Source organism: Micromys minutus (assembly GCF_963924665.1).
Source record: "Micromys minutus genome assembly, chromosome: 3".
Classification (NCBI taxonomy): domain Eukaryota; kingdom Metazoa; phylum Chordata; class Mammalia; order Rodentia; family Muridae; genus Micromys; species Micromys minutus.
In genome coordinates this window covers 20,917,532-20,944,887 of record NC_137972.1, presented here as the reverse complement: position 1 = coordinate 20,944,887, position 27,356 = coordinate 20,917,532, and the positions used below count along the sequence as shown (strand labels likewise).

The window sequence follows — 27,356 nt, the reverse complement described above, 5'->3', positions numbered from 1 at the left end:
GAAGGAGGAATACAGAAAGGGTGGGACAGAGGGGAGGAAGAAGAGGGGGAGGAGGAAGAGGAGGAGAAAAAGAGAAAGAGAAGGAAGAGGGAGAGGAGAAGAAAGAAGAGGAGTGGGAGGAGGAAGGGGAGCAGGGGAGAAGGAAGAGGGGGAAGGGAAGTTGAGGAAGAGGGAGAGGAGGAAAGGAAGAAGAGGAAAAGGTAGAGGAGAAGATAGAAGAAGGGAAGGTGAGGAAGAGAGAGAGGAGGAAAGGAAGAAGAGGATAAGGGAAGGAAGAGGAAGTGGAGGAGGAGGAGGAGGAGGAACCTATTCTCTGTAGCAACTTCCTGGAACAGAAACTGACTGCCCCATTCCCTGTGGGGATCCCTTGGGCAGAGATAAAGCTTGTCTGGAAAGATTGTGTATTGCCAGGTTGCCATAAAACGCCTCCAGAGGGCACTCTAGCTTTTAGTCTCAAGGGACTCCCAGAAGCACCTGGGCAGCCCTTCAAAATAGTAGCATATAAGAGGAGGTGGAACTTGTGGCCTGTGGCTTTGGAGCTGTCAATCAGCTGAAACAAAAGTGAAGATCAGCTTTTTACCTGGGAAACCACAGGGAACCCCTGCTCAGCACAGCGTGTGTACCTCTGTCCCCTGCCCAGCACAGTCTGTTGGAACTTCCCTGAGATACCATTTGAACCAATCAGGAACCCAGACTACATAATCAGTTTTGGGTTTAGTACAAACCAAGTTCCCACTCATATGTCTTATTGATACTACCTCCATGGGGTTGCTCTCACTTTAAAGCCTGGCTTCCTTGGACTTTCCTGAGACACACCACTCCTTGCAGCAAGGTGAGGGTTTTCAGCTCCATTTCATAGACTCACGATCCAACAACTGCCCATGGTCTTCGTTCAGTACCATTGGTAAACAGAGTCTTGGGTATTTGCTGTCCCCAACCCCAGAAGCAAGTACATAGAGGTGGGATTACATCAGGGTTTCCTGGCGTGGGGAAAGACTTTTTTTTTTTTTAAAGCAGCCTTGCTATGGTTTTTATGTGATTATGTATTTAGGTGGAGCAGCCAAGTGCCTTAGGCATGATTGCCTACAAATTACAATTAAAAATTATAGTAATACCTCTCATTACCATGATTATTATGATTAGTGGCGCAGTGTCGGGTGGCCCAGGCTTGCCAGGAATGGGATGGAAAGGAGCATTTCTGAGCAGAGAGAGGCTCAGGTCAGGTGACAGTGGGATGAAGATGCTTGCATCATGAAGACACTAGTTTGCAGAGTCCCAGCCTGTCAGGATCTTTAGCCCATGGCGCTGTAGATCTAGCATTAAACTCTAGTGAGAGAACAGAGCAATGGAAAAGAGCCAGGGCTCAGAGCTCTGAAGAGAGGTGAAGAAGGGTATGCTATGGGTTAGGCAGTCTTCAAACCATCTTTAGTCTGTCTCTTGTCAGCTGTGGGTCCCAAAGCCAGTGACTGCAGACCTGGCTGATAATACCGCCAGCCCCGCTTCCACGAGCAGACTAATTGGGAGTTGTTTGCAGCTCTGTAATTCAGCTGCAGAATTTCCACAGGCAGAACTTTGTTAGTAATAAAAGCAAGGGCTCTGAAGTTACAAATAGTATCATTTAAAAAAAAATTTTAACAAGAATAGATTTAAGGTCCATATTTATTAAATGTTCTCGGAAGCCATGCTCTTAGCCATGGTGTCTTGTTACTTTAGGTAGGCTGCTTAAGCTACACCCTCACCTGAGAGAAATAATAATCACTGAGGTATTCCTGCGACTTCGGATGAGTCTTGTGCATAGAGTAGATGCATTAGTCCCTAGCATAGAGTTGTATTGAGTGAGCTGGTTCCCTACTTCCCAGAAGGACAACTCTGCCCATCATTCCAAGGCTTCTCTTCTGCACGTTCACAGTCTGCCTCCTTCCTTCCATGGAGAGGCTGGTTGATTGGCACTTCGAGCCCTACCCTATGTACATCTTCTGCAGGCATTGCAGAGAGTAACAGGGCAGTGTCCCCAGGCCAACGTCAATCTCAGGAGGTAAGATGCACTCACAGGAACAAAGCTTCAAGTTCATGGGAGAGAACTACACACGGTGGCGACATGGTGTAGCTGCAAGCAAATTAATGGACCTTTGAGTAGCTGCGGGTGTAGCCTGTACAAGATTATGCTTGGTTCTGTGGTGTGCTTGAGTTAAATGCAGGTGGTCAGGATCTCAGCGGTTTTGATCTAGTTTCAGCACTATAGACCTGAAATGGCAGCCAGAAATCCATTGTGGTGTGCGGGGAGGGGTACCTGGCCAGCAGCATGGACAGAGCAGAGCTAGAGAGATGACTCTGGGGACAGTCATATCCCTTTCTTTGGTAGATTTCCAGTCATATGGGGATAGAATTATCGGGGGGAACCGACTTGGGCTGGGCCAGGATGGGGTGAAAAAGGATCCTGCATAGTGAGTCGGGAGATGGGGATGGGGATGGGGATGAGGATGAGGATGAGGATGGAGGGGACAGGAGGTGAGTAGACAAGCAATGTAGGTGTGAGGCTTGTTGGCAAATGATGCAAGAGGTCCAGAAAGAAGGCTGGGCCAGACACACGTGGTTCAGTATCCAGAGAGAGCTGAAATCGTAAAGATCTATGAGTTTAGTCAGGGAAATTCATTTACCTCTGCTTACCCTGTTGTCATTGCCAGAATCCATTGATAGAATCCACCTCAGATGCCTCTTCCAGAATGTAGCATTCCTCTCTAGATGCCCACAGCTTTTGGTCTTTTTTCCCCCCTAAGGCGTGATTGTTTTGTGCTTTATATGATGAACAGTGTAGCAGCAAACCCATTCAAGATGCAAGTCAAAAGGGCTTTGTTGAGTGCAAATATTTAAGTATGGATTGGTTATCTCTGAAAAGTTAGAAGTTGCCTGGTGCCTGCTCAGAACAGGAGAGATTTCTTATAAGAAAGTGAGAGCAGGGCTTATGTAAGTTGGGTGGGGGAGAATCGAGAGTGGTGACTAAGCTCCAGGCAGAAACAATCTGCACAGGCAAGATGAGGCTTATTAAAGAAACTACAAACCCTCGTGTAAGTCAGCTTCCCATTCAACTTCAAGAAGAGGGTGTTTGCTTGGGTTCGTGGTTTCAGAGGTTTGAACCCATAGTCGGCTGGCTCCATTGCTTTGGATCAAAGGAGAAAGGAATGTCATGGTAGTAAAAGTGTGTGGTGGAGGCTTCTCCTCTCATGGTGACCAAGGAAGCAAAGGGATTAGAAAGAAGAAGGTTAGGGAAGCTGGGGACACGACTCTCTGTGAGTACACCAGGGGGATCCATCTCTTCCTGTGCCATAATTTCTGTCATAACTTGCCTCCTACAATTCTATCATAATTCAATAGATTATAGCATTGTGAACCCATCAATGGACTAACTCATTGATGAGATCTGAGCCTCCATGACCCAATTACTTACCCCCAAATCCTGTCAACTGGAAGCCAAGTCTTTAGCATATATTTTTTTGTGTAATATTTTAGATCTAAGACTTTATTTTCTTTATCCGTCAAATTTTCTTTCATTTCTTGCCATGACTGTCTTTTATCGCCTGAATCTGGAAGTGGGAAAATTTGTGTTTTTTTTTCAATATAGACATATATAATGTAATAATGTGACCATCAGTAAAGGGCCACACATACAGAATAACCTCCTTAGGAGTATATTGTTCAACGATCTTCTGTCTACATAGATAAAGTTTATTATGTTCATATGAATGACAAGATTGTCTGATGATGCAGGTTCCAGAATGGCTCCCCTTTCATAAGTGGCAGGTGACCGTGTCTCTCTTGGTACTCAAAGGTGTAGCGTGTTTTGAATAGCTCTAAACAGAAAGCCACAGGACTTAATGCTTTAATAAGAGTTCTTAAATTTGAATTCTATTAAGTGTGTGTCCCACCTGTTCTGCTAAAATGAAAGACTACCAAAAATCTACAATTCAAAAATAATTGGATGTTTTCCTTTTTTTTAAGCTACCATGTTTCTGGAAAACTGGAAGAGACTCCAGATGCGGCTGGGCTACTTCTGGGACCTGACTGGGATAGAAGAAGAAGAAGTGAGTCTTCTTGCACACTTCCCTGGGCCCTAGAACTAGATGGTCTGGATTAAGACAGTCACATACAGTTTGACAACACATCAGCTGTCACTGGCTGGGTTTCACATGGTTTGTTGGCTACATCTTGGTTTATATGAACCATTGGGGGTTCAAATGCTCTGTCTTTCTTTGAGTTGGTCTAGGGTTTTGAAAAGTTAAGAGAGCCCAGTAGCCTATTCTTGATGAAGATATGGCACAGGATTCATGATCAAGTGGCAGCAAGTAACCATGAGACCATGAAGCCAGAGAAAAGGGAATTATTGGTTTAGAGTTGGGGCATGTCAGAATGCCAGGAGCCTAGAAAACTTCAAGGTGGGGATGTTTGGAAGGAATAGATGAAGATTGCTGGAGCGACTAACAAAGAAAGACCTACTAAGTGACTGTCAGGATTCAATAGACTATATGAATTGAGAAAATGAGCCAAGGGTAAAGGGTAGATTCCTTCAAATTTCAACTTTTGTGGGTAGATGATATTTAAGGTATGTTAAAATGTAAGCCTTCTTCTACAGCTCTTTCGAAAATTAGCACATAAAAATTAGTCATGGTTCTGATGAGATGAATTGGCCAGGGTTCCTAGTATTAGATGTTGCTCATAGGTAAAAGGACAAAAGTGAGTATTCGATAGGAATTTCTCCCACTGTGGGTGCTTTAGGTGACACTGGGGGACTCTATCTGGAAGGTCCAGGGTGTGAGAACTGACACAGAGGGCTAGCCACAGGCCTTACAATGGCTCCTGGAGAATAATCCTTCTCTTTACTGTCCCATGGTGACTGACATGCTTAGCCTTGGGCTCTTACTGTAAGGCCCTGATATTTTAAGAGAAAAGAAGTGACGTTTCCAATTTAGTTTTGTTTTCAAGCCCATGTTGCCCTGAGTCTGTAGTATGCCATCATCTCATGTCTTTAATGCTATAATTAGTCAATGTGCCTTTGAACAGATGGTCAGAGAAGTAGCAGGGGCTGTGTGGCAGCTCGTGGAATGGAACCTACCAATCCAGGGCATGTTGATTAAGTGCTCTAAAGGAAGATGTATGCTAATGTAGCTTTTCCCTGCCTAAAATGGACTTTCGAGGTCTGGAGACATGCATTGGTGTTGAAGAGCACTAGCTACTCTTCCTGAGGACCTAAGTTTGATCCCCATCACCTATGTGGCAGCCCATGACCATCAGTAATGCTAGGTCTAGGTGATCTAATGTTCTTTCATCTGGCCTCCATGGGCACCAGACATGAAAGTAGTAGAGATACTTGTGCAGGCAAAACACCCATAGATATAAAATTAAAATATTGAAATAAAAGGGGGTTTAGAACAGCCTGTACCCTTTCCTACTGCATTCCATGCTTGGATATGTGTAAACTAACCCACCTTATTCCGGTTCTTCCTGCTAAGCATCAGATCTGGGATCAGCATCGTCACTGGCTTAGCAGCAATGGTAAATGATGCATTATAGATTGTGCTCTCCTAGAGATTCAAATTATCTGTGAGATAGGCAGCAAAGAATAGCTGAGGCGACTGAATGCTTTTAGAGATCACTGACTAATGTGTTCCCAACAGATAGAACTATGACGTTAGCATTGGGAGATGCAGTCGGGACACATTTATCCTATTAGTCCTACTGAATTCCGAGGCACAGATAAGGAATCAGAGAGGGAGAGGGAGGAAAGGAAGGAGGGTGAGAGGAAATGTGGTTGGGTATGGACAGGTAAAAATATGTAAGGACTTCCTAGACTCAGAATGCCAGGAGTTGAGGTGTCTCCAAAGGAGGGGAGGAGAAGCACCCTGCCACACAAAACCTATGTGAGCCACAGACAAGCTGGCTCTCTGTTAGGACACACAGACATGCTTGCACACAGAAAGGCATCGGTGATGACTCAATGTCCTCGAAATCCCTACTCTAAGCCCCTAGTAGGAGGGAGATTAGGTACTACTTTATTTTTCTATAGCCCAGTATGCTGTTCTCTGATTAACTCATAGAGCCACAGCAACTTTCTGGGAGGAACGTGAGTGAGGAACTTCGGTGCAGGCTAAGTGGGACCTGGCCAGATTTGGGTTTGCTGTGACACAGGAAATGTTCCTAGTGGGGTTTCTGTATGAGGCTGATCCTGTGCCTCACATAATGTGCTGCACGGGGCCAGTGTAACTGAAGGAAAGGGAAATTCGGCTCAGCTTTGTCTACAACAGTTTTATTTTGGACTTCGATTGGAGTGCATCTAAACTTTCCATTCAGTTTTGAACATATACCTTAGTCATGCACTATTTCTGCACGATTTCCAAGCTTGAGAATAGAATATGGATCTGAGTTCCTGAGCTGCAAACGGTACATTCAACAGGGTGCTGCTTGGTTTGTAAATATTTAGGGCAGAGGCCAGAGGCCAGAGTATTACAGAGAACCTTCTAGCTAAGATAGGAAAAGGAAATTCTTTTTAAAAATAATATCAGGGACCCCTGTGGAAGTTAGGGGATGGATTGAAGGAACTGTAGGGGATGGTAACCCCATAGGAAGACCAACAGTGTCAACTAACCTGGAGCCCTGGGAGCTACCAGAGACTGAGCCACCAACCAAAGAGCATACACAGGCTGATCCAAGGCGCCCAGCACACACGTAGCTGCCTCGTCTGGCCTCAGTGGGAGAGGATGCACCTAATTCTATAGACATGTAATACCCCAGGGTGGGGATGCTGAAGGGTGCACCCTCTCAGAGGTAAAGGGGAAGAACTCTGAAAGGGAAGACCTCAAGGAGGCAACATTTGGAATGTAAATAAATAAAATAATTAATGAAAAATATATGATTTTAAGTTCTGGGATGTAGCTCGTAGTAGGACACCTGCTTAGCCTGCATAAGCCCTTATTTCCAGTTTTGCTTTCACCAAACACAAAATCTTGTAAAGAAAAATCTAGGGTTTAAAGACTTGCCGAAGTTTAATAAGCAAAGGAAGGACTAAGAGGCACCCTCAAGAAGGTCTCAACAATCATGAGCCTGATCTAGGATCTAGGATGAGAAGCTCAGATGCAGATCAGAAATGGAAGGATGCCGAGAAAGGCTCAGCAACTGGAAGAGCCAGGGATGAGGAGCCAAGGGGAGACACAGGAACCAATACCATCCAGTGGTCAGATCAGGAATTCTTGGGTATTCTACAAATAGCTGCATATTGGAATGTGTTTCATTTATGACAAAAGAGATGTGGGTATTTGTTAGTTGGGTGCTGGAGACAGGAAAGGGGATAGAATCTTAGAAGGATATCAATGTGTTCTGTTTTAACAAGATGCCTTCTCCCAGGTCCAGGGTTTCATTCAAAGTGCTCTTTTCCCCTGTGGTCTTCTCGAGGAAACACATACCCGCTCAGGGAGAAGGTTGGACACACACACTCACACACACACACACACACACACACACACACACACACACACAAAACCCTATATTTCTTCTACATGGGGTGTTCTCAACATGTCCAAGTGGTAAAAAACAGACTGGCACAGGTCCAGCATATAAATTTGGATACAGACAGACCAACAGTGGAATTTGTTTTTTTATGAGGGTCAGGAGGTGTGTGCACAGCCAGTCCCTGGGGCCAGTACAGTACTTACAGTACAGACAGCACCAACAGTCTGACTGAGGATGTCTTTGGATCCAGTGTGTCTTTGTTTCAGACAGTCCCACATACCTTTAGTAACTTTGACCCTGATGTAGGATCATTATTTCATTGCCCTCCCTTGCTTTTTATCACATAAAGCTCAGTATTTCATGGAGTGTGGATGTCTTGCCCATCCATCTTTCTCTGACTGCTCACCCATCACACCAAGCCTTAAATGTCCACGGTGGCTTCCCACTGTATAGAAAACAGGATCCTCTGTCATCTGTTCATATCATCATCAGCCCATATCATTATCCTTGTGGAGACCTTCCTAGAAACCAGGGCTGTAGTCTGTCCCAAGCTCATCTCTTGCTTTTCACTGGCTGTTTCCACAGAAGGCTTTCCTCCAATCTCCATGTAGCTTGCTCCATCCTATCCCATCCCATCCCATTCCATTCCATTCCATTCCATCCTATCCTATCCCATCCCATTCCATTCCATTTTCCCTGTATCCCTTCCTCCCCATCACTCCATCTGTCCCTCCCTCTCTCCCTTCCTTCCTTCCTCCCTCCCTCCCTCCCTCCCTCCCTCCCTTCGTTTCTTCCTTCCCTCTTCCTTCCTCCCTGTCCCAGTGGAATGTTGCCTTCCTTAGTTTGACCTTCTCTGATGCTGCATTCAACCCAATTTGTTCTTTCTGTCTTTCTTATCTGTACCTCGTGTTGTTAATTATTTCCTGATACTTCATCCAGTTAAAGATAAGTACTCTGGAAGGAGAGCTCTTGTCCACAAGATCAGCCTGCAGCCTCAGTGTCTGGAAAGGAGATCCAGGCATGGAGATGCTTGCTAGGTCCATGTTGAACTTTGTTGAATGAATCTTTATAAAGAAAAAACATGGGTTTGAAGACATGATAAATTAAAATTTTAATGTCTAAGAGGGAAAACGGAGCCCTCAAGAAGTAATCAGCAATTATGGCCCTAATTGGGGAAGTTAGAGGTATAGATCAGAAATGGCAAGATGTCTAGAAAGGCCTGGTGACTGGAGGAGGCAGCCAGGAATGAGGAGACAGTAAGGGATAAACTAAACAAAACAACAAAACCACACATACACACTCACACACACCAAAATAAAAAACCAAAACCAAACCTAGACACCAAAACCCAAAACAGTACTACCCAGTGTCTAGACCAGGGTGGGCACTGATTGCTTATCCCTTGGGAAGCAGTGGAGGGGTCCCTGGGAGAGAACCAAAGGACTGACTGAAGGATGCCTTTGGGTCCAATGTACTCTTCTTGTGTCCTGACTGACCTCAGATTACCCAAATTCCATCTGAATCTGGCTTGAAGCCTTTGTTTAGGCCAATTCCTGAGGAGGCTTCCAGATGGAAACAGCTTCTGGAAAGACTGCACATTTGTGGAATTTGGCATCAGATCTGCATCTATGGAGTTTATGCTTAAAGACTGCTATGTTATCTGCCTTTGGCTAGATGGGGTCAATTCTCATCTGCCCAGTAGCCCATCTGCTCAGCTCTTGAGGGAGTCTAATAGCTTATTGGGTATGCTTGGGTGCAAACAGGAAGATCTTTGTGTGATCTGCCTCAGTTGAGTCAAGGACAGCTGGGCTCTGTATACCAAAAGGCTAAACTTGTACATAGAAAAATGGGGCTTAAATTGGGGGTGAGGTGGGTCACAGCCACAGCCATTGCAAATCTAGGGGCTCCTGGGACTTGGCAAGGGCTAGAATACACATTAAGGCACTCAGTGGCGGGTGCTGCAGGTTTGAATTCTGACCCTCCGTTGGTGCCATGAAGAAGCAAAGTGTAGGGATGTCAGCGGCCATGATGGAAAACTTCAGAATCCTAATTGTTGTGGCCAGAGCTGTTCTGTGGGGAAATGCTGAGCTCAAGAATATTGGAGAAGTGTCTTTACCAGGGTGCTTTCTGAAACTTTCAGTATGCTCTTGGAGAGTCTCAGAAGGATGGTTTCTGGAAGAAGTTATCCTGGACATCTTTTTCAGCTGGGACTCTCTCGGGGTACACCTTAGGAAATGCTGTGTTGCAGAGTTAGAAGTGAGGCTCAGCTACAGTTAAAGACTTCCATGTGCTCTGCAGGATACTAGTCACCGTGAGAAACAAAAGAATATGACAGACAGCCAATCCTTCTGAAGAGAATACAACAGTTGTGTGGGTCTAGCCACAGGAAGAGGGCAAAGTGCTCTAAAACTGTAGGAATTTGGAGAACTTGTCTGGGGGAGCATTGAAGTAGTTAGAGGACTGCTGAAAGGGATGGGTCTGGGGTGCCTTAGATGATTGTGTGATAGGGGAGGCCCTGAAAAAGCACTTATATAGCATCGGCCACCATGATGCTGTGCTCCTTAAATAGCATTGGCTACCACGATGCTATTGATGCTCTGCTCTCTTAATAATGTGAGCGATTTCTCCAATGCCACAGCTTGTCAGGCAACCAGGGGTTAATAATGTATCTAGTGTCTCTAACATATGGGTGGTAACAAGAAGAATGTGCTGTCCGAACAGCACAATGCCCCTGCATCCGAATCTGTGCTTAGGGATCATCAGAAAGTGGACAAGATTCCGAAATCCTCATGCCTTCGGAATTCCTCTTGGAGCTAGCCATTGTGGGAAGGCCTATCAGAGAGGTCTGCTGCCCTCTGCTAAGTCTCCTTTGAAGCAAGCTGTGTCCAAAGTGGTTTGATTCACCGGAAAGCTCTTTCCTATGCCTGGTGATTGATAATGCAGGCTGGACAGGCACAATAGCTTAGTGATATGTCTTGAGAATTTGCATGCTGCTGTATTCACCAGTGAACTGCTCATCTATGTTGCTCAGACAGGTCCAGACAATAAATTTTTAAGATACACACCCTCTTGTGGCCATCACAACTTTGATGTTATTGGCTGTCATTTTAGCTTGCAGGATCACGGCACAGAGAAGTTTGGTTGCTTCCCCAAACTCCCAGCTGTGGGACACAACCTTTCTATCAGGGACTGGGTTTCTTGTAGGTGAGCTTCAGGCATGAAGACAGGGGCAGGCGGCGGGGGACAGTGCAATGTTCCTGCCTTTGTCTTAAGGTTCTGCAAAACATGTAGCTTCTGGCTGTATCAGCTTTCCGGTTAACATCTTCTTTCTCCTTTTTCAACACCGGCGACAAACCCAGGAACGTTCCCAGGTTTGGTTCTCAGTGTGTCAATGAGCGTCCTGTGTCTCACTTCTTGCAAGACTGTGTTTTTGGTGTAGACACCTTGTAATTGTGTTGTGTGGCAATTCATGTCTGAGACTGTCCATCCCTAAACCCAGTTCGATGTATTTGTGGTGTCTGGTTCTGATCCACAGGCCCAGGTCACCCTCCTTCCTGTTTACTAACTCCGTTTACTAACTCTCTGGTGTAGGAGCACTCCCGGCCTGAATATGAAACCAAAGTACGGGAGAAACTGCTGAAGGAGAGCGGCAAGTCGGTGGTTCAGAAGCTGGAAGCCAACTCACCGGAGGATGATGAGGTGAGAGGTGTTGCTCTTGGCCTTTTCTGCTCTTAGTGCCTCTTGTGCTATTTGGGGACCTTAGTGATGGGATACTGGCGGCAAAAAAAGTGACCTTGCACAGGATGGAATGAGCACTTGATGTCTGTCATCCTCCTGTAGCCAGATCCCCTAGGGAACAGACTGTCATGGCAACTAGATCCACCGAGGTCCTCGTGGTACTGTGTGGTCAAAATGGGAGGGCATGTCAGAGAAGAGAAAACCCATCTCATGGCTGTCCTGTGGCTAGCATTTCCTAAGTCTCTATACTACACTATGCCCTCCCTGGATCCCTGTTCCTTACCAGCCACTGTTCTAAATGTGCTGCCTTCACACTTATTCTCTTGGAAAATCTATGAGGCTTGTAAATGGTATGAGGAGAACTGATGAAGAAAAGTTATACCTAAAGATGATGTCAGTGGCTAGTGGTCTCACAGCCAATAAATGTGGCTGGAGTTCTAACCTTTGCCTCTGCATCTAACTATCATGTCAGACTGTCTTCCAAATGCACTGGGGAAATCAAAGGCTAAAGCAGAAAATGGCCCTGAGTACCCACAGAGGCAAATGCATATCTGCAATTGCTTGAGTTAGTTACATGATGTCTGTACATTTCATTCTTCTAGTGGGCCACAGGAAAAATGCAATGTTAAGCATGTTCCCTTTCTGAACTTAATTGCTGTGATTTGTAAATACACTTGGCATGTAAGTGACTCTGCGTGTATGTCTGTGTGTGTGTGTCGGGGGTGGGGGAGTTCTCTTTGGCAGTACCTGTCTCTGAGTGCCACCCTGCTTTTAAATCAAGATCCTGTGTTTATATCTTTCCTAAATCTGATTTCTGGGGTAAAAAATCAACAAGAGTGAAAATCTGTTGTTTTTCAATGTGTCTTTTCTTCATCTTGGATATAAATTCAAATTTCATTATATTTTATATTCTTTAAGTTGCAACCATTCATGTTAACATGCAAATTTATGCAAATACCAAAACAGAAGAATGGTGTTTTTGAGCCCAGAATACTAGCATTAAGAGAGAGAGAGAGAGAGAGAGGAGAGAGAGAGAGAGAGAGAGAGAGAGAGAGAGAGAGAGAGAGAGAGAGAGAGAGAATAAGACTTAAATAGAATGGGTGGAGGGGGTCTGTTATTTTTTTCCGTCCTTTATACTAAGAGAAAGCCCAACAACATCAATTATTTGGAGAATAGTAAGTTTGGTCTCATGGTCTCAGAAGACTAATCGTCACTGTCACCTTCATTACAAGGCATATTTTCCATATTCTGTCAGCTTCAGCCACCCTGTGCAACTTTCTTTCTAACCACAGAACAATATACAATGAGTAGTTTTTATGGAAATCACATATAACTTTAATTTTAAAAAACAAGTTCTTATTATTTTAATCACAAGTGTGTGGATGTGTGTGTGAGTACAGGGACCTTCAGAGGCCAGAGATGTCTGGTCCTCCTTGAGCTGGTGTTACAGGTGGTTGTGAGCTACCTGATGTGGGTGTTGGGAATCAAGCTTGGTTCCTCTGGAAGAACAGGAAGTACTCTTAAATGTGGAGCCATCTCTCCAGCCCTGACTCATTTAATTTTAATTCCATAGATGGGAACACCAATGAGCTGGAATTGTGTAGAGTAGGGCTGTGGTTCTAATATAAATATTGCTTGAATATATATGCATGATAGGTCAAATGACTTTCAGGAACTTTGAATAATTAAAAAGCATCTGAATGCATTATGAATGATGCATATGTTCATGTTGTAGCATTCAGCATCTCTTTTCGCTATCCTGTTGAGAATGCAACATCCAAGGCATCTAATGCCTTATGGGCAAAGGGAGGAAATGAGTTTCCCAATGCACAGTGTGAGATAAACATGGTCTAGGCTTGATTGTCAGGAGCCTTCTTATGCTCTTTTAATTCTGGTAATATCGTAAATGTTTCTTCCTTTGTTATAAATATAACCGTTGATGGGAGACGGGGATGATGGACATGTTGCTGCATTGATGTCTGATGGAGAGGATGCTCCTCTTGTCTGGAGAAAAGAGTTGTGGTCAGTCCTTGTGCATTGGGGCATCAGGGAGTATGAAGTGGCAATGACAGGCATCTGAGGAGCAGACTGGAGTTAAGACCCAAGCTCTAGCTGGGCTTGGCTACCCTTCTTTTATCCCAGTAGTTCCCCCTGGACACCCATTTCACTGTTACCCTGGGACTCCACTTTTGTCCATATCCACCTTCCTTTGGAGTGATAAAAACACTACCATTTATTGAGGCTCAGACTGGCACAGGGAACTTTCTAAGGTCACCCAGCTATTTGTTGGGGAACCAGCCATTGGTTCTGCATAAGTCAAAGGCCCATTGCTTTTCTTTTTTCTTTTTTTTCTTCCTTTCACGTTTTTTGAACATACCATGTACATTTCATTTGAGATTTAATCCTCATACTTTAAAAATCACTCTGGCTTGATCTGGGCCTAGTGACACATACAGCATTTGGGAGGCAGAGGCAGGAGGATTAGGAGTTGGAGGTCACCTTTCTCCAGTGTTTAATGAGCTCCAGGTCAGCCTGAGCAGCAGGAGACTTAGTCTTTCAATACCAGAAAACAAAGCATAGCCTAAAATCCACCCATACAGTTCAGTAGCTTTCAATACCATCATAGATTTATGCAGCTGTTCCCCACAATTTATCTTCAAAGCACTTTTATTGTTCCAACTAGAAACCCTGTACTCAGCTGGGGATATAGCTCAGTAGAATGTTTGTCTAAAATGTACAAGTCCTAAGGTTCACTCCCCTGCACTACAAAGCAAAGAAACCTAAAACAAAACAAAAACTTGAATAAACTTAAGAAAAAAATATCTCTATACCCAGTTGCCAAGCTGTGGAAAATAATGTTTTTTTCAGGGTCTTGAGATTTGTTGGTCTGGAGTTTCCTGCCAATGGAGTCAGTAAACATGTCATGTTTAGCTTCTCATGTGGGAAAAGTGACCCACATCATAGTTTATATCAATGTCCCATTTGCTTTTATTGCTAAATAGTATCCCAGGCTTAGCATTGGTTTATTTTATTTATCTGCTTATTGGTTGATAGATGTTTGCATGGTCTTTATTTTTCCAATTAATTATAAATAATCATGCTATGAAGATTGGTGTCTGATTTTTATTTATCTATGTGTTGATATTTTCATACACATGTGTGTGTATCTAAGATAGGATTACTGGGTCATATGTTAAATTTGTGTTTGATATTTTGAAGATCAAGGTGGATGCATTATTTTATGTATTTCGATTGTCAGTAAGTGGCTATGCCAGTTTTACATCACACACTTACCATGTGTGTTTTAACTTTATTTATCATACTGATAGGAAATGTATTTCATTGCTGTTTTAATGTGCATTTCCTTAATGAATAATGACATTGAACATCTGCTTCTATACGACTGGCCATTTCTATGATTTCTTTAGAAAACTGTCTGGTTAAATCCTCCACCTACTTAAAAAGTATGTTAATTGGTTTTTCTATAAAGGTATTAATGTCTTCTTTTGTATATCTGGGATGATAGTCCTAGATCAGGTAATATAGTTTATAAGCATTTATGTTTCATTTTATTGATTTTACTATTCGAATCACAACTGTACTTTCATATCATTGCCTATTGCTCACCTCAGCAAAACACATTCTGAAATTGGAATGATATAGGTAAGATTATCAAGGCCCTTGTAGTAAGATGTCATAATTTTAAGATTCATAAAATGTTCTGTCTTTTAAAAATTACTGCCTAGCTCAATGTTATGAAGAATTTTAAGGTTTTAGCCCTTATACATACATAGGTTTATGAACATTTGAGTTAATTTTTGTGTGTGATGTAGAGAATGCATATGGATACTCTGTTGTCTATTAAAGGAGTATTTTATTTGTTGAATTCTTTTGACAACCCTTAAAAATTAACCTACTATAAATTAATGAATACAGTCAGAAGAAATCTAGACAGTCAGGTCTAGTCCACTGATCTACATGGTGTTGGAGAAAATAGTAAGAATGGAATTCTCTTATCCTTGATCTTAGAAAAAAAATATCATCTTTCATCTTTAAGTTCATTGTTAGTTGTATCCATTGATTAATAAAATCTATACATTTCCTCAAAAAAAAAACAGCATTTTATGATGACACTCATTTGAAATGACATGTCTGTGTTGTAGTAAAGTGTTAATTATATATCCTTTCTGAGTAGGGTCAACATGGTGAGGCCAAGAGGTTAGCACACTCCAAGTCAGAGCTTGGACAGACAACAACACTGTCACCATGTGGTACAGCCCCTTTATTGTGTCTCCTTTTCCCCTTTTGTCACATGTGGCAATTGGGCATTTAGAGCCTGTGCCCTTCTGAGATGCTGATGCTGCTAAGATGAGGTTGCTCATCAGCCCATCACCTTAAAAATTGGATCGCCTATTGTGTAACACTGATAGCAGTAAGATTGGATGCGAGTTCATCCAGGGTCTTCTGGTTCTAGCCTATGCATCCTTTTCTTAAATAAACTTTGTATCCTAATATAGTCTGAATGTGAAGCTCATTCTATCTACATAGAGCAGTGGAGAGAACTATACCACAAAGAACCAGTTACAGAGGTGCTAGGAGAAGGGGTGCTGAGGCAAATAGGAGACACTGAGGCAAGGATATATTTGCAACAGTTGGAAGTGGCCACCACTTCCTGCTGGAAGGACAGAAGGTAGGATGGTGCCATCAGAACCTTGAGTCAAGACCAACTAATTGGAACTAGAAACCTGCAGGGAGAGCAGCCCTCTGAAGGGTTAAAGCAGAGAGAACACTGGGAAGAGATACCTCAAAACCCCCAAGGCTCCAAGTTTCTGCCAGAACCTCCCACTAGTACATAATCAAAGTTCAATCAAGAGGTCATTCTGGGGATTGTGGGTTATAGAAATCAATACCCTCCATCAGGGAGCAGAGATGAATGTGGTGGGTGAAGGGGCTGGGTATCACAGAAATGCTGTGTCTGAGAGTGTATCTGAGAGTACTGGCATGAATGCCCAGTCAATATGTTGATCTGCCTGGGCGCCAAGGTAAAAAGATTATTAAAAACAAGAGAGTTAAATATTTGGGGAAAACACAATAATGCTCAACACTAACATGAATGGATAAATTAAAGAATCACTTATTCAGAATCAGAATGAAGAATCAGTCCTAAGGCACTGAACAGTTAAGAATATTTGTGTAAGTGACATACACACACACACACACACACACAGAGAGAGAGAGAGAGAGAGAGAGAGAGAGAGAGAGAGAGAGAGAGAGAGAGAGAGAGAGAAGAGAGAGAGAGAGAGAAGAGGGAGTGGGTGTGAGAAGGTGGAACATTTAAACAAAATTCTACTTAACTAGGTGCAAGCGTTACCTCCTAAAACTTGTCTCCCAAATATTTACTCAATGTGGATGCAGGACCCATTCCTCCTCAGCTCTGCCTGGCACTACCTGTGATGTCCTAGGCCATGAATATTTTATGGGGACACACTGAAACGAAGGGGACCTGGGCCAGGAGGAGGCACATGGATAGATGGGTGTTAATTCACTGTTATGTATGCCACCCTGGGGATAGTTATTTCTAAAGAAAGCTCATCAAAAGTTAAGGCATTGAAACATTTACAGCATGTGCCTCTGGCAGCACCAACAAACAAACATGTGGAATAAATTATTCAAAAGTGTACAGCCTTCCACAAGGCTGGGACACCAGTACCCGGAAGCTGAATAACTGTCAGAGTGTGTAGTCAGGGGAGGTCTGGGAAACAGGGTGGAGGGCCATGTCTGCCTCTCTTACTGTGGGCCAAGGCAGTATGTGTCCAGATTTCCATGCAGGCTCTTGATTGTTGAATGTTCTACAGCTCAAAGTTCTTCTGAGCCCTGTTCTAAAAAGTTAATAACCATGTGACAGTCAAAACTGAGTAAGATTTTTAGTTTCTTCTTAGAGATTAAGAAGGTTTCTCATTGGCCTCTGCACAATAGGCCATTAGCACACAAAAGACTTGGTTTGCCAAAGACTGCCATGGAGAGGATGAAGTCTGAGGCTTGATCTGTCTGTGAGATCTTTTCCTTTCTGCCTGTACCTAAAGTCTTTCCTCTGAGAATCTTGTAGACTTTCAGTATTAAGGGAGTTCTTGTCTACCTGGCCTTTTACACTGAAGGGTGATGGCCACCAACCTGAAGGACATTTGAGCTAGGGTCAATGTTTATGGTTATCAGACCTATCCCTGAGATCAGTAGATAGGCTCTGAAGTCTTATGAGCCTAGGAAAATTATCCTTTTGCTCTTGAGATTCATCGTTGGTGAGGAGGTTAGGGCAACAGTATCAATACCAAACCAGCATGGAGCTTACACAATAGAACCATTGCTTAAGGCTGAATCCTGGCAATTTTCTATCTATCTTCCTGTTTCTCACTTCTACTCATTTTTAAATGAATGATTTTGTCCCTGACTCTTCTTTCTCGTACTTTTTCATCTGTGATTTTCCTGTCATCTCTTATGAAGTGTGGCTTCTATTTCTCACCTTTGGACCCATCCCCACCGAGAATTTCCAGGCAAAAGAAATAGCTGTGCAAAAAATGCAGAGTGATAAATGGAAGAAAGAAACTGAATGAGGGTGGTCAGACCTTTTTGATTATAGTGTGTGTGCATGTGTGTGTGTGTGTGTGTGTGTGTGTGTGTGTGTGTGTTTGTGTGTGTGTCTTCCCTGGAGTAGAAAAGGATCTGAACCTAGAATTAAATTCTTCATCCCTTTTAGTTATTGGTGGGCTCCACATAACTCCATCAGGTAAAAAGCAGGCTGGGAAATGTAGTCTTTGGCAGGGAGCCTGCAAGCCACAGAGCCTGACTACTGAAGAGATTTACACTTTTACAGTGTAGAATGGTGAGGGGACTAGAATGTGAGCCGGGTAGGTGATGAGACAGCTTTAGTTTTGAAAGGGCAACAGGTAATTCTGACTGTCACCTCTTGAGAGTTTCTGTGGTAGGAAATGAGAAAAAAAGGATCTCGAAAAGGAGCATGCTGTTATAAATCTATTATTGAGGAGAAGCATGCATCCATGGGGTTCCCACAGTTTCTGTCTGGCTCCTTCAGGAAGTACATCACCTTCAATGAAGCTTGGGACTGACCCTTTTGGAACAAGGTTCAATGCCATTTTGCATGCTGTTATAAGTAAAACTTTTTTTATTAATATATTTGTTCTTGGATATTTCATACATGTTTATAATGCATTTTAGTTTCTCTCATAGCCCCCTCATCCCATCAACCCCACTTCTTCCATACAAATCTCTTTACTATATTCATGGTTTTTGGTTTTGATCTACGGAATTTATTTAGTAGGGCCATTTGGAGCTTGGAGGGAGCAGTAGTGCTTACACATATGGATACTGTGCCTCCCCATTTCTCACAATCTTCAGTTGCCATAGTTCAGCAGTAAGTGTAAGGGCCCATGAGTGACTTCCCATCCATAGCTGATTATCGGGTAGGCTCAATCAATTCAGGCCCAGTGCCAGTGAACACCTACTAATGTTGTGTATTCATGATGGCCATGGCAGGGTCATGCTTGGAAGACAGCATCTTTTAATCCCTCCCCTGTCTTCTGGCTCTTACATTCTTTCTGCTCTCAGCTGTGCAATGTGGGTAAGCATAATGAGTTTAAGAGTAATCTTTCTTTGTGCATATAGACATAGATATTTAGAAGGCAATTTGGTTCTATGTCAATTTATCCAAAAAGCCATAGCTAATTCCCTCTCTGGTGGCTCCAGACTCTTCAGTCAGAAGAATTTTATCAGGTTTATTGTAGTCGGCATGGGTTGCCTGTTGTGGAATGGTCCTCAGATAATTATAGAGTCATTGATTACATCCAATACAGTTATGCCGTTGATGCAATAGTGGGCAAATCTTGCCTGAAAAGTTGGTGTTTTGTCTTAGTTAGGGTTTTACTGCTGTGAACAGACACCATGACTAAGGCAACTCTTATAAGGACAAGGCTATAACTACTCCAACAAGGCCACACCTCCTAATAGTGCAACTCCCTGGACCAAGCATATTTAAACCACCACATTATTGTGGTACAGAGAGTTCACATCTGGGTAAGAAAGCTGATCCCTTACTCTCCCAGCCATCTGAATAGTACTGGCACTCTGTAAGCTCAGCAGCAGTGGCAGTTCTGAGCTTAGTTTTAGTTTGATTTCTTTATATCTTGCATCCACGGTGTGTGGTGGTTTTGCAATAAGGTCATACCAACTAATGCTGATGGTGAAATGGCAAGAGCCTGTATTGTTTTGTGGTGTTCTGGGGGCTTTGCTGGCTAACAATTCATATGGAGGTCTCTCTTATCTGTCACTATGATTTTTTTTGAGGGACTCATTATTTCTAGGGTTAGCATCATGTAGTCTTATGGGGTGTTTGCCTCCAAACTTTTAAAGAATCAGGTAATTGTATTGGTTTCCAGGTGGCCTTTTCATAGCTAGCTTATTTAGATTAACTGTCTCCTTACCTCTCCATCTTCCCATTCCCCGACTTCCTTGCCTCTTTGAACTTTTCCACAGCCAGTATCACTCAATCTACCCTATGTGACACCCCATCCCTTAAAGAAAATCTTCCCAATGCCTCTTTCTGTTTCCTAGGCTTCCATAGATAATCCAAGTTCAACACACAAAACTGAAGAGTCAATGCTAGGATCTACACATGTGAGTGAACATGTAGCATTTGTCTTTCTGGGTCTGGTTAAACTTGCTCATTGTAATCTCATCCTGTTCCATCTATACACCTGTAAGTTTCATTTTTATTTATAGCTGAATATAATTCCATTCTGTGTGTTCCACACTTTCATTAGCCATCCATCAATTGATGGATATCTAAGTTTATTTCATTCCTAGCTATTGTGAACAGAACTGCAAAGAACATGCAAAGGAAGTGTATCTGTAGGATATAAATTCCTTTGGGTATATACTCAAGAGTGGTGAGATTGGGTTGTATGGTAGTTTTATTTCTATTTTTCTGAAGGAACTTCCATACTCATTTCCAAAGTCAATGCATCAGTGTGGGCTTGCATCTACAGTGTATAGGGGTTACCCATTACCCACTATAGGGGTTATCCATTACCCACTATAGGGATTATTCATTACCCACGTTCAAGTGAGCACGTTTTGTCACTTGTATTGTGACAGTCATTCTGACTTGGGTGAAGTAGAATCTTTAAACTAGTTTTACTGTGAACTTCTGTGATGATTTTAGTTATTGAAAGCTTTAAAAAGTGTTTCCTAACCATTTGTATTTCTGCTTTGGAGAACCCTCTGTTCAGTTCCACAGCCCAGTTTTTAATTGGGTTGTTTGTTTTCTTGGAGTTTAGTTTTTTGAGTCCCTTGTATATTCTAGTTACTGTCTATCAGATGTATAGCTGGCAAATATTTTCTCCTGTCCTCTTGGCAGCCTCTTCCTTCAATTAACAGCTTTCTCTGCTGTAGAGAAGCATTTTAGTTTCATGAGATCCCATATGTTGATTGCTGGCCCTATTTCTTGTGCTGTGAGGGTCTTATGCAGAATTTGTACCTATGTTTGCCTATGAAAGCATGGTTCTTAGCTTTCCCTCTAGCAGCATCAGGGGACTGGGCCTGATATTTCGTGTTTTGCTCCATTTGGAGTTGTTTTATAGCTGTAAGGGGTAGTTCTACTTCCATTCTTCCGCGTGTTGGCATCGAGGCATCCAGGCTTCTCAGCTTCATTTGTTGAAAATGTTCTTTTTTTTTTTTTGCAAGTGAAGCTGGAATTGTGTGGATTTTTATCTAGGATTTCTCTTCCTTTCTTTTCTATATATCTGTCTGGTGACATAATGCTACTGCTTTTATTACTGTTGGACCCATGTATAACTTGGACTCAGGTATGGTGATACCTCACTCGGTTACAGAGCTTCCAAGATTGCTCTGTCTACTTTTGTTTCTTTGTATTTCCATATCATTTTGAGTTTTTTGTCTATGTCTATAAAGAATCTGTGGTGTCTTCCTTGGGAAGGCATTGCATTTCTGGATTGCTTTTAGTAGGATGACTGTTTTCACAATACTAAGTTTCTAATCTGTGGTGTTCCTCTGCTGCTTTTCTTTATTGTTTCCTTCCATGTCTTAACCCTTGTTGAGGACACCTTTCGTTTCCTTTGTCAAGTATATTCCCAGGTATTTATTGTTTTGCGTGACTATTGTGAATGAGATTATTTCACTGATTTCTGTTCCAATGTGCTTGTCACTGGTATATAAAAAACTACTGTTTCTTATGTGTTGATTTTGTATTCTTCCATTTTGCTCAGTATTTAACAGCTTTGAGAGTTGTTTTTGTGGAGTCTTAGGATCTGTGATGTCTAGGGTCATATCATCTGCAAACAGGGATACTTCAAAGTCTCTTTTCCCTATTTGTGGAGCTTTTATTTTCTTCTCTTGTTTACTTCTCTGGCTAAAACGCCAAGTCCTATTGGGTAGAAGTTGAATAGATACTCTTGTCTCGCTGCTCATCTTGGTGGAAATGCTCTGAAGGTTTTTTCAGTAGTATGATGTTGGCCACAGGCTTAGGATATATAACCTTTATTATTGTGAAGTGTGCCCCTTCTATTCCTACCGCTCTCCATGACTTTTATCATGAAAAAAAAAAGTTACATTTTGTCAAAGCTCTTTTCTGACTCTATTGAGGTGATCAGGTGATTTCTATCTTTGAGTTTATTTATACAATGAATTATGTTTATTGATTTTTGTAAACAAAACTATCCCTGTACTGTTGAGATGAGGCTTGATCATGGTAAAGATTTTGAATTCTGTTTGCCAGTGCTCTAATCCATTGAACCATCTCTCCATCTAAACAGTGGATTTTCTTCTGTTCTGTTTTGTGGAACAATTCAAGTAGTATTGATGTTAGTTATTCTTTGAAGGACTTATAGAATTCTGCAATGCACCCTGCCCCCCCCCCTTTTATTTGGTCAGGATGCATTTTGTTCCTGCTTTAGTCTCACTGTTGGCAAATGTATATTTGAATAGCTCATTGCATCTAGGTTTAATTTTGGTTAGGTTAATGGAATTTAGGTGTTGAAGATACATACTTAAGTGTTTTCTAATTTTATTAGCCTCTACAGGAGAGTCTCCCTTTGTCTCTAATTTTGTGATATCTATGAGGTTAGAATGCATCTTTACAGAACTTTCTGGCTTTAAATACTTCTGTCACCCACTCGGGTGTTATTCTGTAGGTCTACCTTTCCATGACACTTGACTATTCTCTCGCAGCTTTTACTATCTTTTCTTGTTTTTCTTGACTCTAGTGTTTTAATTGCAGTATGTTATGGGGAATTTCTTTTGGGGACTTGCTGATGCCTAGGTGTGTGTGTGTGTGTGTGTGTGTGTGTGTGTGTGTGTGTGTGTGTGTGTGTGTATCAAGATTTAGGGAAGGGAATCATTTCCTTGACCAGGAATCTTTTTTTTATGCCCATAATTTGTTTCTTCAATTTTTCTCATGGTGTCCCTAAGATCTTCAATCTGTTCATGCATTCTTTTTTAAAATGCATCATTTTCTTTGTGTGAATGACCCAGTTCTTCTATCTTATATTTAAGCCTAGTTATTCTATCTAACATACAATATATTTTATTGATGAGGTTATTTGTGGAACATTTTATTTGATTAGTTAAACTTTCAGTTTCTGTCTTTATTTCATTTTAGGATTTCCTCAGCATTTCTATGTCTTTATTAATTTGTATTTTGTATATTTTTGGTTGCTCGTGGCTTGGGGTGTTAGCTTATTTCTGTGTACTCTTGGTTCATTCGGGTTTTTTGTTTGTTGCTGTCTTCAGGTTCTTTGCATTCTTTGAACCATGTGTAATTGTTTCTCTGTTGTGGGAAGGAACACACATAATGGTTAGGTAGGAAGAAGCTTCAGAGGGAGTGGAGGGGCCATTTGGTAGTTGGTATGGAGTAAAGGAGACCTGCCAATCCTGGTCCATGCTGGATTGTACCTCTTGTCATAGGTAGTTTTAATTGTCACTATTTCTTATAGTAAAATAAACTGTAAAGCTACTTTTTAGAAAATGTTAACAATTAAAATAAAGCATAAAGCAAAATATCCCTAGATCTCATATCCTTTTAGTGTTTGTCACCTAGAAGTAACCATAATTATCCTTTAAGTTTTAATCTTCCTATACTTTTATTATGCATTTTATGATTGACTTTATATTGGTCCCAGCAGTAGAGCACACGTGTGTACACATACACATATGTGAGAAAGTCCTGGATAAATGATTCCACAAACTACAATTCTTAAACTACACTCCAATGCAACCTGTAGTGCACAGCGACTTCACTGAAATGATACTGGTTTGTAAACACTCTTGAGGGAGGCACTATCCTTGCATGTACCAAGGCAGTGTCATATAGTACAATATGTCTCAATGGGATTAAGTTTTAGTAAAGCCAAATGATCAGAAATCACACTATAGGACTTACACAAGCTCCACAATAGACCAAGAAGCACAGGCTGTATCCCATTTGATTCCAAGGTTGGAGAACTTAGGGAATAGCTAACAGGTGCACACATGCTATACGTCAATAATTAAGGATGAAATAACATAGTATTTATTTCTATGTATGTATATTTTCCCCCAGTGACTATTAAGTTGTCAGAACATAAATACTTACAAAGTTGCTTGCACTTAACTACTGAGTAAATCCAACTTTTAACCTAGAGGTAATGCATAAAAGTCACTGGGACGTTACAGGCATGGTGAAGTGAGAAAGTCTGGGAATAGCTGCACAAAGAACTTTCTATGTTTAACAGAGATTTGAGAGTGAAGCACACAGCCAAGAGCAGAAAAGCGTATAAATATAAACATTGAATTTCAAAGCTATGGGAATTTATTTGGAGGTGGCAATAGTCTACAACAAACTGTGAGGTGGTATAGTGCCAGATGGCTGGTTTCTCTTCCACCTGCTCTTGGAGTCTTGCACTGACTTGTCCCTTAGGTCTTCAAGTATGTCTGTGTTAGCATTTTTTCTTGTTGTCTTTAATGCCCCCCCATTTGTGTGTGTGTGAATGTGTTAGTGCATATGTGTGCATTCATGTGCACACATGTGCGTGTGAAGGCCCTAGAGGTTTCTGGTCATGGACAGCATTTTAAATTCTTAGGACATTGCTTTGCTTGCAATCTCCAGGGTAGCTTGGGTTTCATGGAGAATGGTGTCAAAGAAGCATAGAATGTGTCCATAAACATCTCCCGGCAGGGAGCATGTCTATTATTCATTCCAAGCAGAGACTCCTCGGGTGGCCCAGGCCATCAGATTTGAGACTCTGGCCCTCTTCAACTGACAGCCATTCTCAGCCTTAGCAGTTCTGGCTAAAATAAGACCTTCTCCTCTGCTTAGTGTGTACATTTGTACTGGGTTGTGTCTAAATTAAGAAGTTACAAATAAGGACAGCTCCAAGGCCTGGGCTATGAGGAGAAGTTAGGGAGAGATGGGAAGTTCATGAAATGAGACAATGGTTGGAGAGGAACTGTGGATAACTATACCCTGTGAGCTGAGACAAGGCACCCCCAGGATGCTACTTGACACTTGATGCTCACAGCTCCTCAGAAAACAGAAGGGCAAATATGCTCAATTACAGGAAACGTTGGAGCAGAGTAGCTGGTACCCGAGGCCAGCGCATACCACTGGGATGTGTGATGTTAGCCACTATTGACTTGCAGTTTGGACTTTCCTTGTTTCAGTTTAAATGATTTTTCCATATACGGCTTGGAGCATGTAAATTAGATTTTGTCTTTAGCTGTTGAGGCCAAGATCATTATTTCATTCCCCCAGAATTCACTGGAAACACAAACCCTTCAAGTTCTCTTGTTTTCTCTTCCTCGATGTGCCAGGAGCTCAAAAGTGCTGGGTGAAAAGTTTCCTCTGGAGTCAAAAGGTATTTTAACTCTGGTTCCTTGGACCTGATGGCCAAAATAAGCATTCAGAGAAAAGAGATAGGACTGCCTTTTCATGGATAGGAAGACAGAGAATTAAAAACCAAGTGTCTGGTAATCACTGCCCACCATAGAGAAGGTTGGGGGAATCATCTCTCCGTCCATCACAAAGACTTGCTCAGGCTTGTGCTAGCTGTTGAGACAGGAGCTCAGCTCTAAGCCTCCCCAGCTCCATCACTGGGTGGACTTTGTGTTTCTTCTCTTTCATTGAGAATAAGGAACTAGGGAAAAAATTACAATAAGTCCCTACTTTGTTTTTGAATCTTCCTGATATATACACCAAGTCAATGATTCAAGTGCATGATTTACTTGAGTATAAGAACCTCAGTAGGTTGTCAAGGTGACAGAGAATGGTTGGATGTAGCCAGCAAAAGGACTGCCCTAAGCCAGGCTACTACCGTGGGCAGCGGGACATTTGCTCTGCTCCATGCTCTTTAGAGCTCTATAGCTCACCGTGCCCATGGCAGTTTCTGTTGTGATAATGAAATAACTTAGGCTGGGTAATCTGTAAGCAACTGGAATCTGTTGCTCATCAGTTGCAGAGTCTGGAAAGTCCAAGGTCAAACTGCCAGCAGATATGGTGTCTGAAGTTCTGCATTCTGCTTCCAATATAGTTCCCTGCTACTCTCAGAAACTTAAAATTAAAAGTATTCTCATTAATCCTTTGAGAATTCCATATAACATAATTGATTATATTTATTCCTTCTTCTAGGTTCTCTTAGATTCACCCTGGCCACTCAACTTCCTAAACTCTTTAAGAAATAAAACAAAACATGAAGCCCAATTTTTGTTGTTCATATACCCTTGGGTATGGTGCCATCCGATACCAGAAACCACACCCTTAAATAAAACTAACTCTTTCTCATTACTTATCAGTTGCTGATAGCTCCTCAGAATAGTGATGGGTTCTCTCTTATGGTCAATGACCTATCTATCCCTGATAATTGTGACAGATGTGGCTTTTATGTTGTGCAGCAGGTTATAAACCCAATTATACAGCAGTTGTTTACTTCCATAACATTCATGTCACTATTCCACCAGTGGGTGTATCTTAATATTGTATTGCAGTTCAGAGTTCACAGCCTAGAAATATTGGTAGTTGCTGGTCTCCTCTAGTAGTCTGTGTAGTATCTTCCAGCTCTATGAAGCTAGGCAGTAAGAATGAAGCTTCTAGGTCTGTACCAACTTGGTTTCTCCATATTTTATGTATGGCCCAAGTGTGTGGATTTTTGGCAACAAGGTCTTATTGTCAAGTACTTGAGAGTTAACCAAGAACAAAAGTAATAACCTTTAATGTTGAGGATCTATAAAGCCTCACTGGCCCCAACTTTTAAATCGTTATTCCTCAACTCTCTTTCAGCTTTCCACTCAATCCATGACCCACTGTGTCTATAACTAACCGATTCTATAATCAGACTGATATATTGATTAGACTTTCACTTCAGTACTCAGCTTGATATCTGTCTTGTCTGTCTGTCTATCTGTTCGTCCATCCATCCATCCATCCATCCATCTATTCAGGTCAAAGCAAAAGCAAAATTAAGTACTGTAAATCCATATTCTATAGTTCAGATGTCTGGCACCTGGAACTCACTCATCTTCTAGAATCTAAAAGACTTAGACAGTCCTACTTTTGCAGCTCTGCCATTTGAAGCACACACTGTTTGTATTAAGCTCATGATGGCTCCATACCTGCTACTGTTCTTAGCATATATAGTTTGGCACCCCTAATATTCTGGGATTTCCATTGCAACAGAGGCTGTACCTTCACTAATGGTCTTTCTTGTACTCACTTAAAACACTTGGCCCTGGCACATGCTGCCAGATATCACCACTCTGCATACCCTTTAGTCTTCTATCTATATTACCTTCACATAGGAAACTTACACACATTGTTAAGTTTGGCTTCCAAGTTGAGTTGCAGCCTGGTCCTCCTGGACCACAACTCTTGTATGCTGTCTTTGAAGCATACTTCCTATAAAAATTTGCTTCACTTCAGTGATGTTGGTATCTTGTTAATCAGAGATGATTCTTCAGTCTCAGTTGATCAGCATCCATTGTTCCAGTAAAGCAATTAAGGGTTCGCTTTAATGGTGCTGGTCTCTTGTTAATCACAGCTCATTATTCAGCCCCAGCTGACCAGA

General features: G+C 42.1%; 1 protein-coding gene across 2 annotated transcripts in view; it reads left to right on the top strand.

The window, feature by feature from the left end:
- Positions 1–27,356, top strand: part of ANO2 (anoctamin 2) — a gene marked incomplete at both ends in the record, with an annotated part of 305,878 nt that overhangs the window by 155,723 nt on the left and 122,799 nt on the right. For both annotated transcript variants that reach the window (XM_080913855.1, XM_080913854.1), the window contains 2 exons: positions 3,997–4,079; positions 11,089–11,196. In XM_080913855.1, the coding sequence (XP_080769981.1) occupies positions 3,997–4,079; positions 11,089–11,196 (191 nt within the window). The remainder of the gene's footprint in view (positions 1–3,996; positions 4,080–11,088; positions 11,197–27,356) is intronic.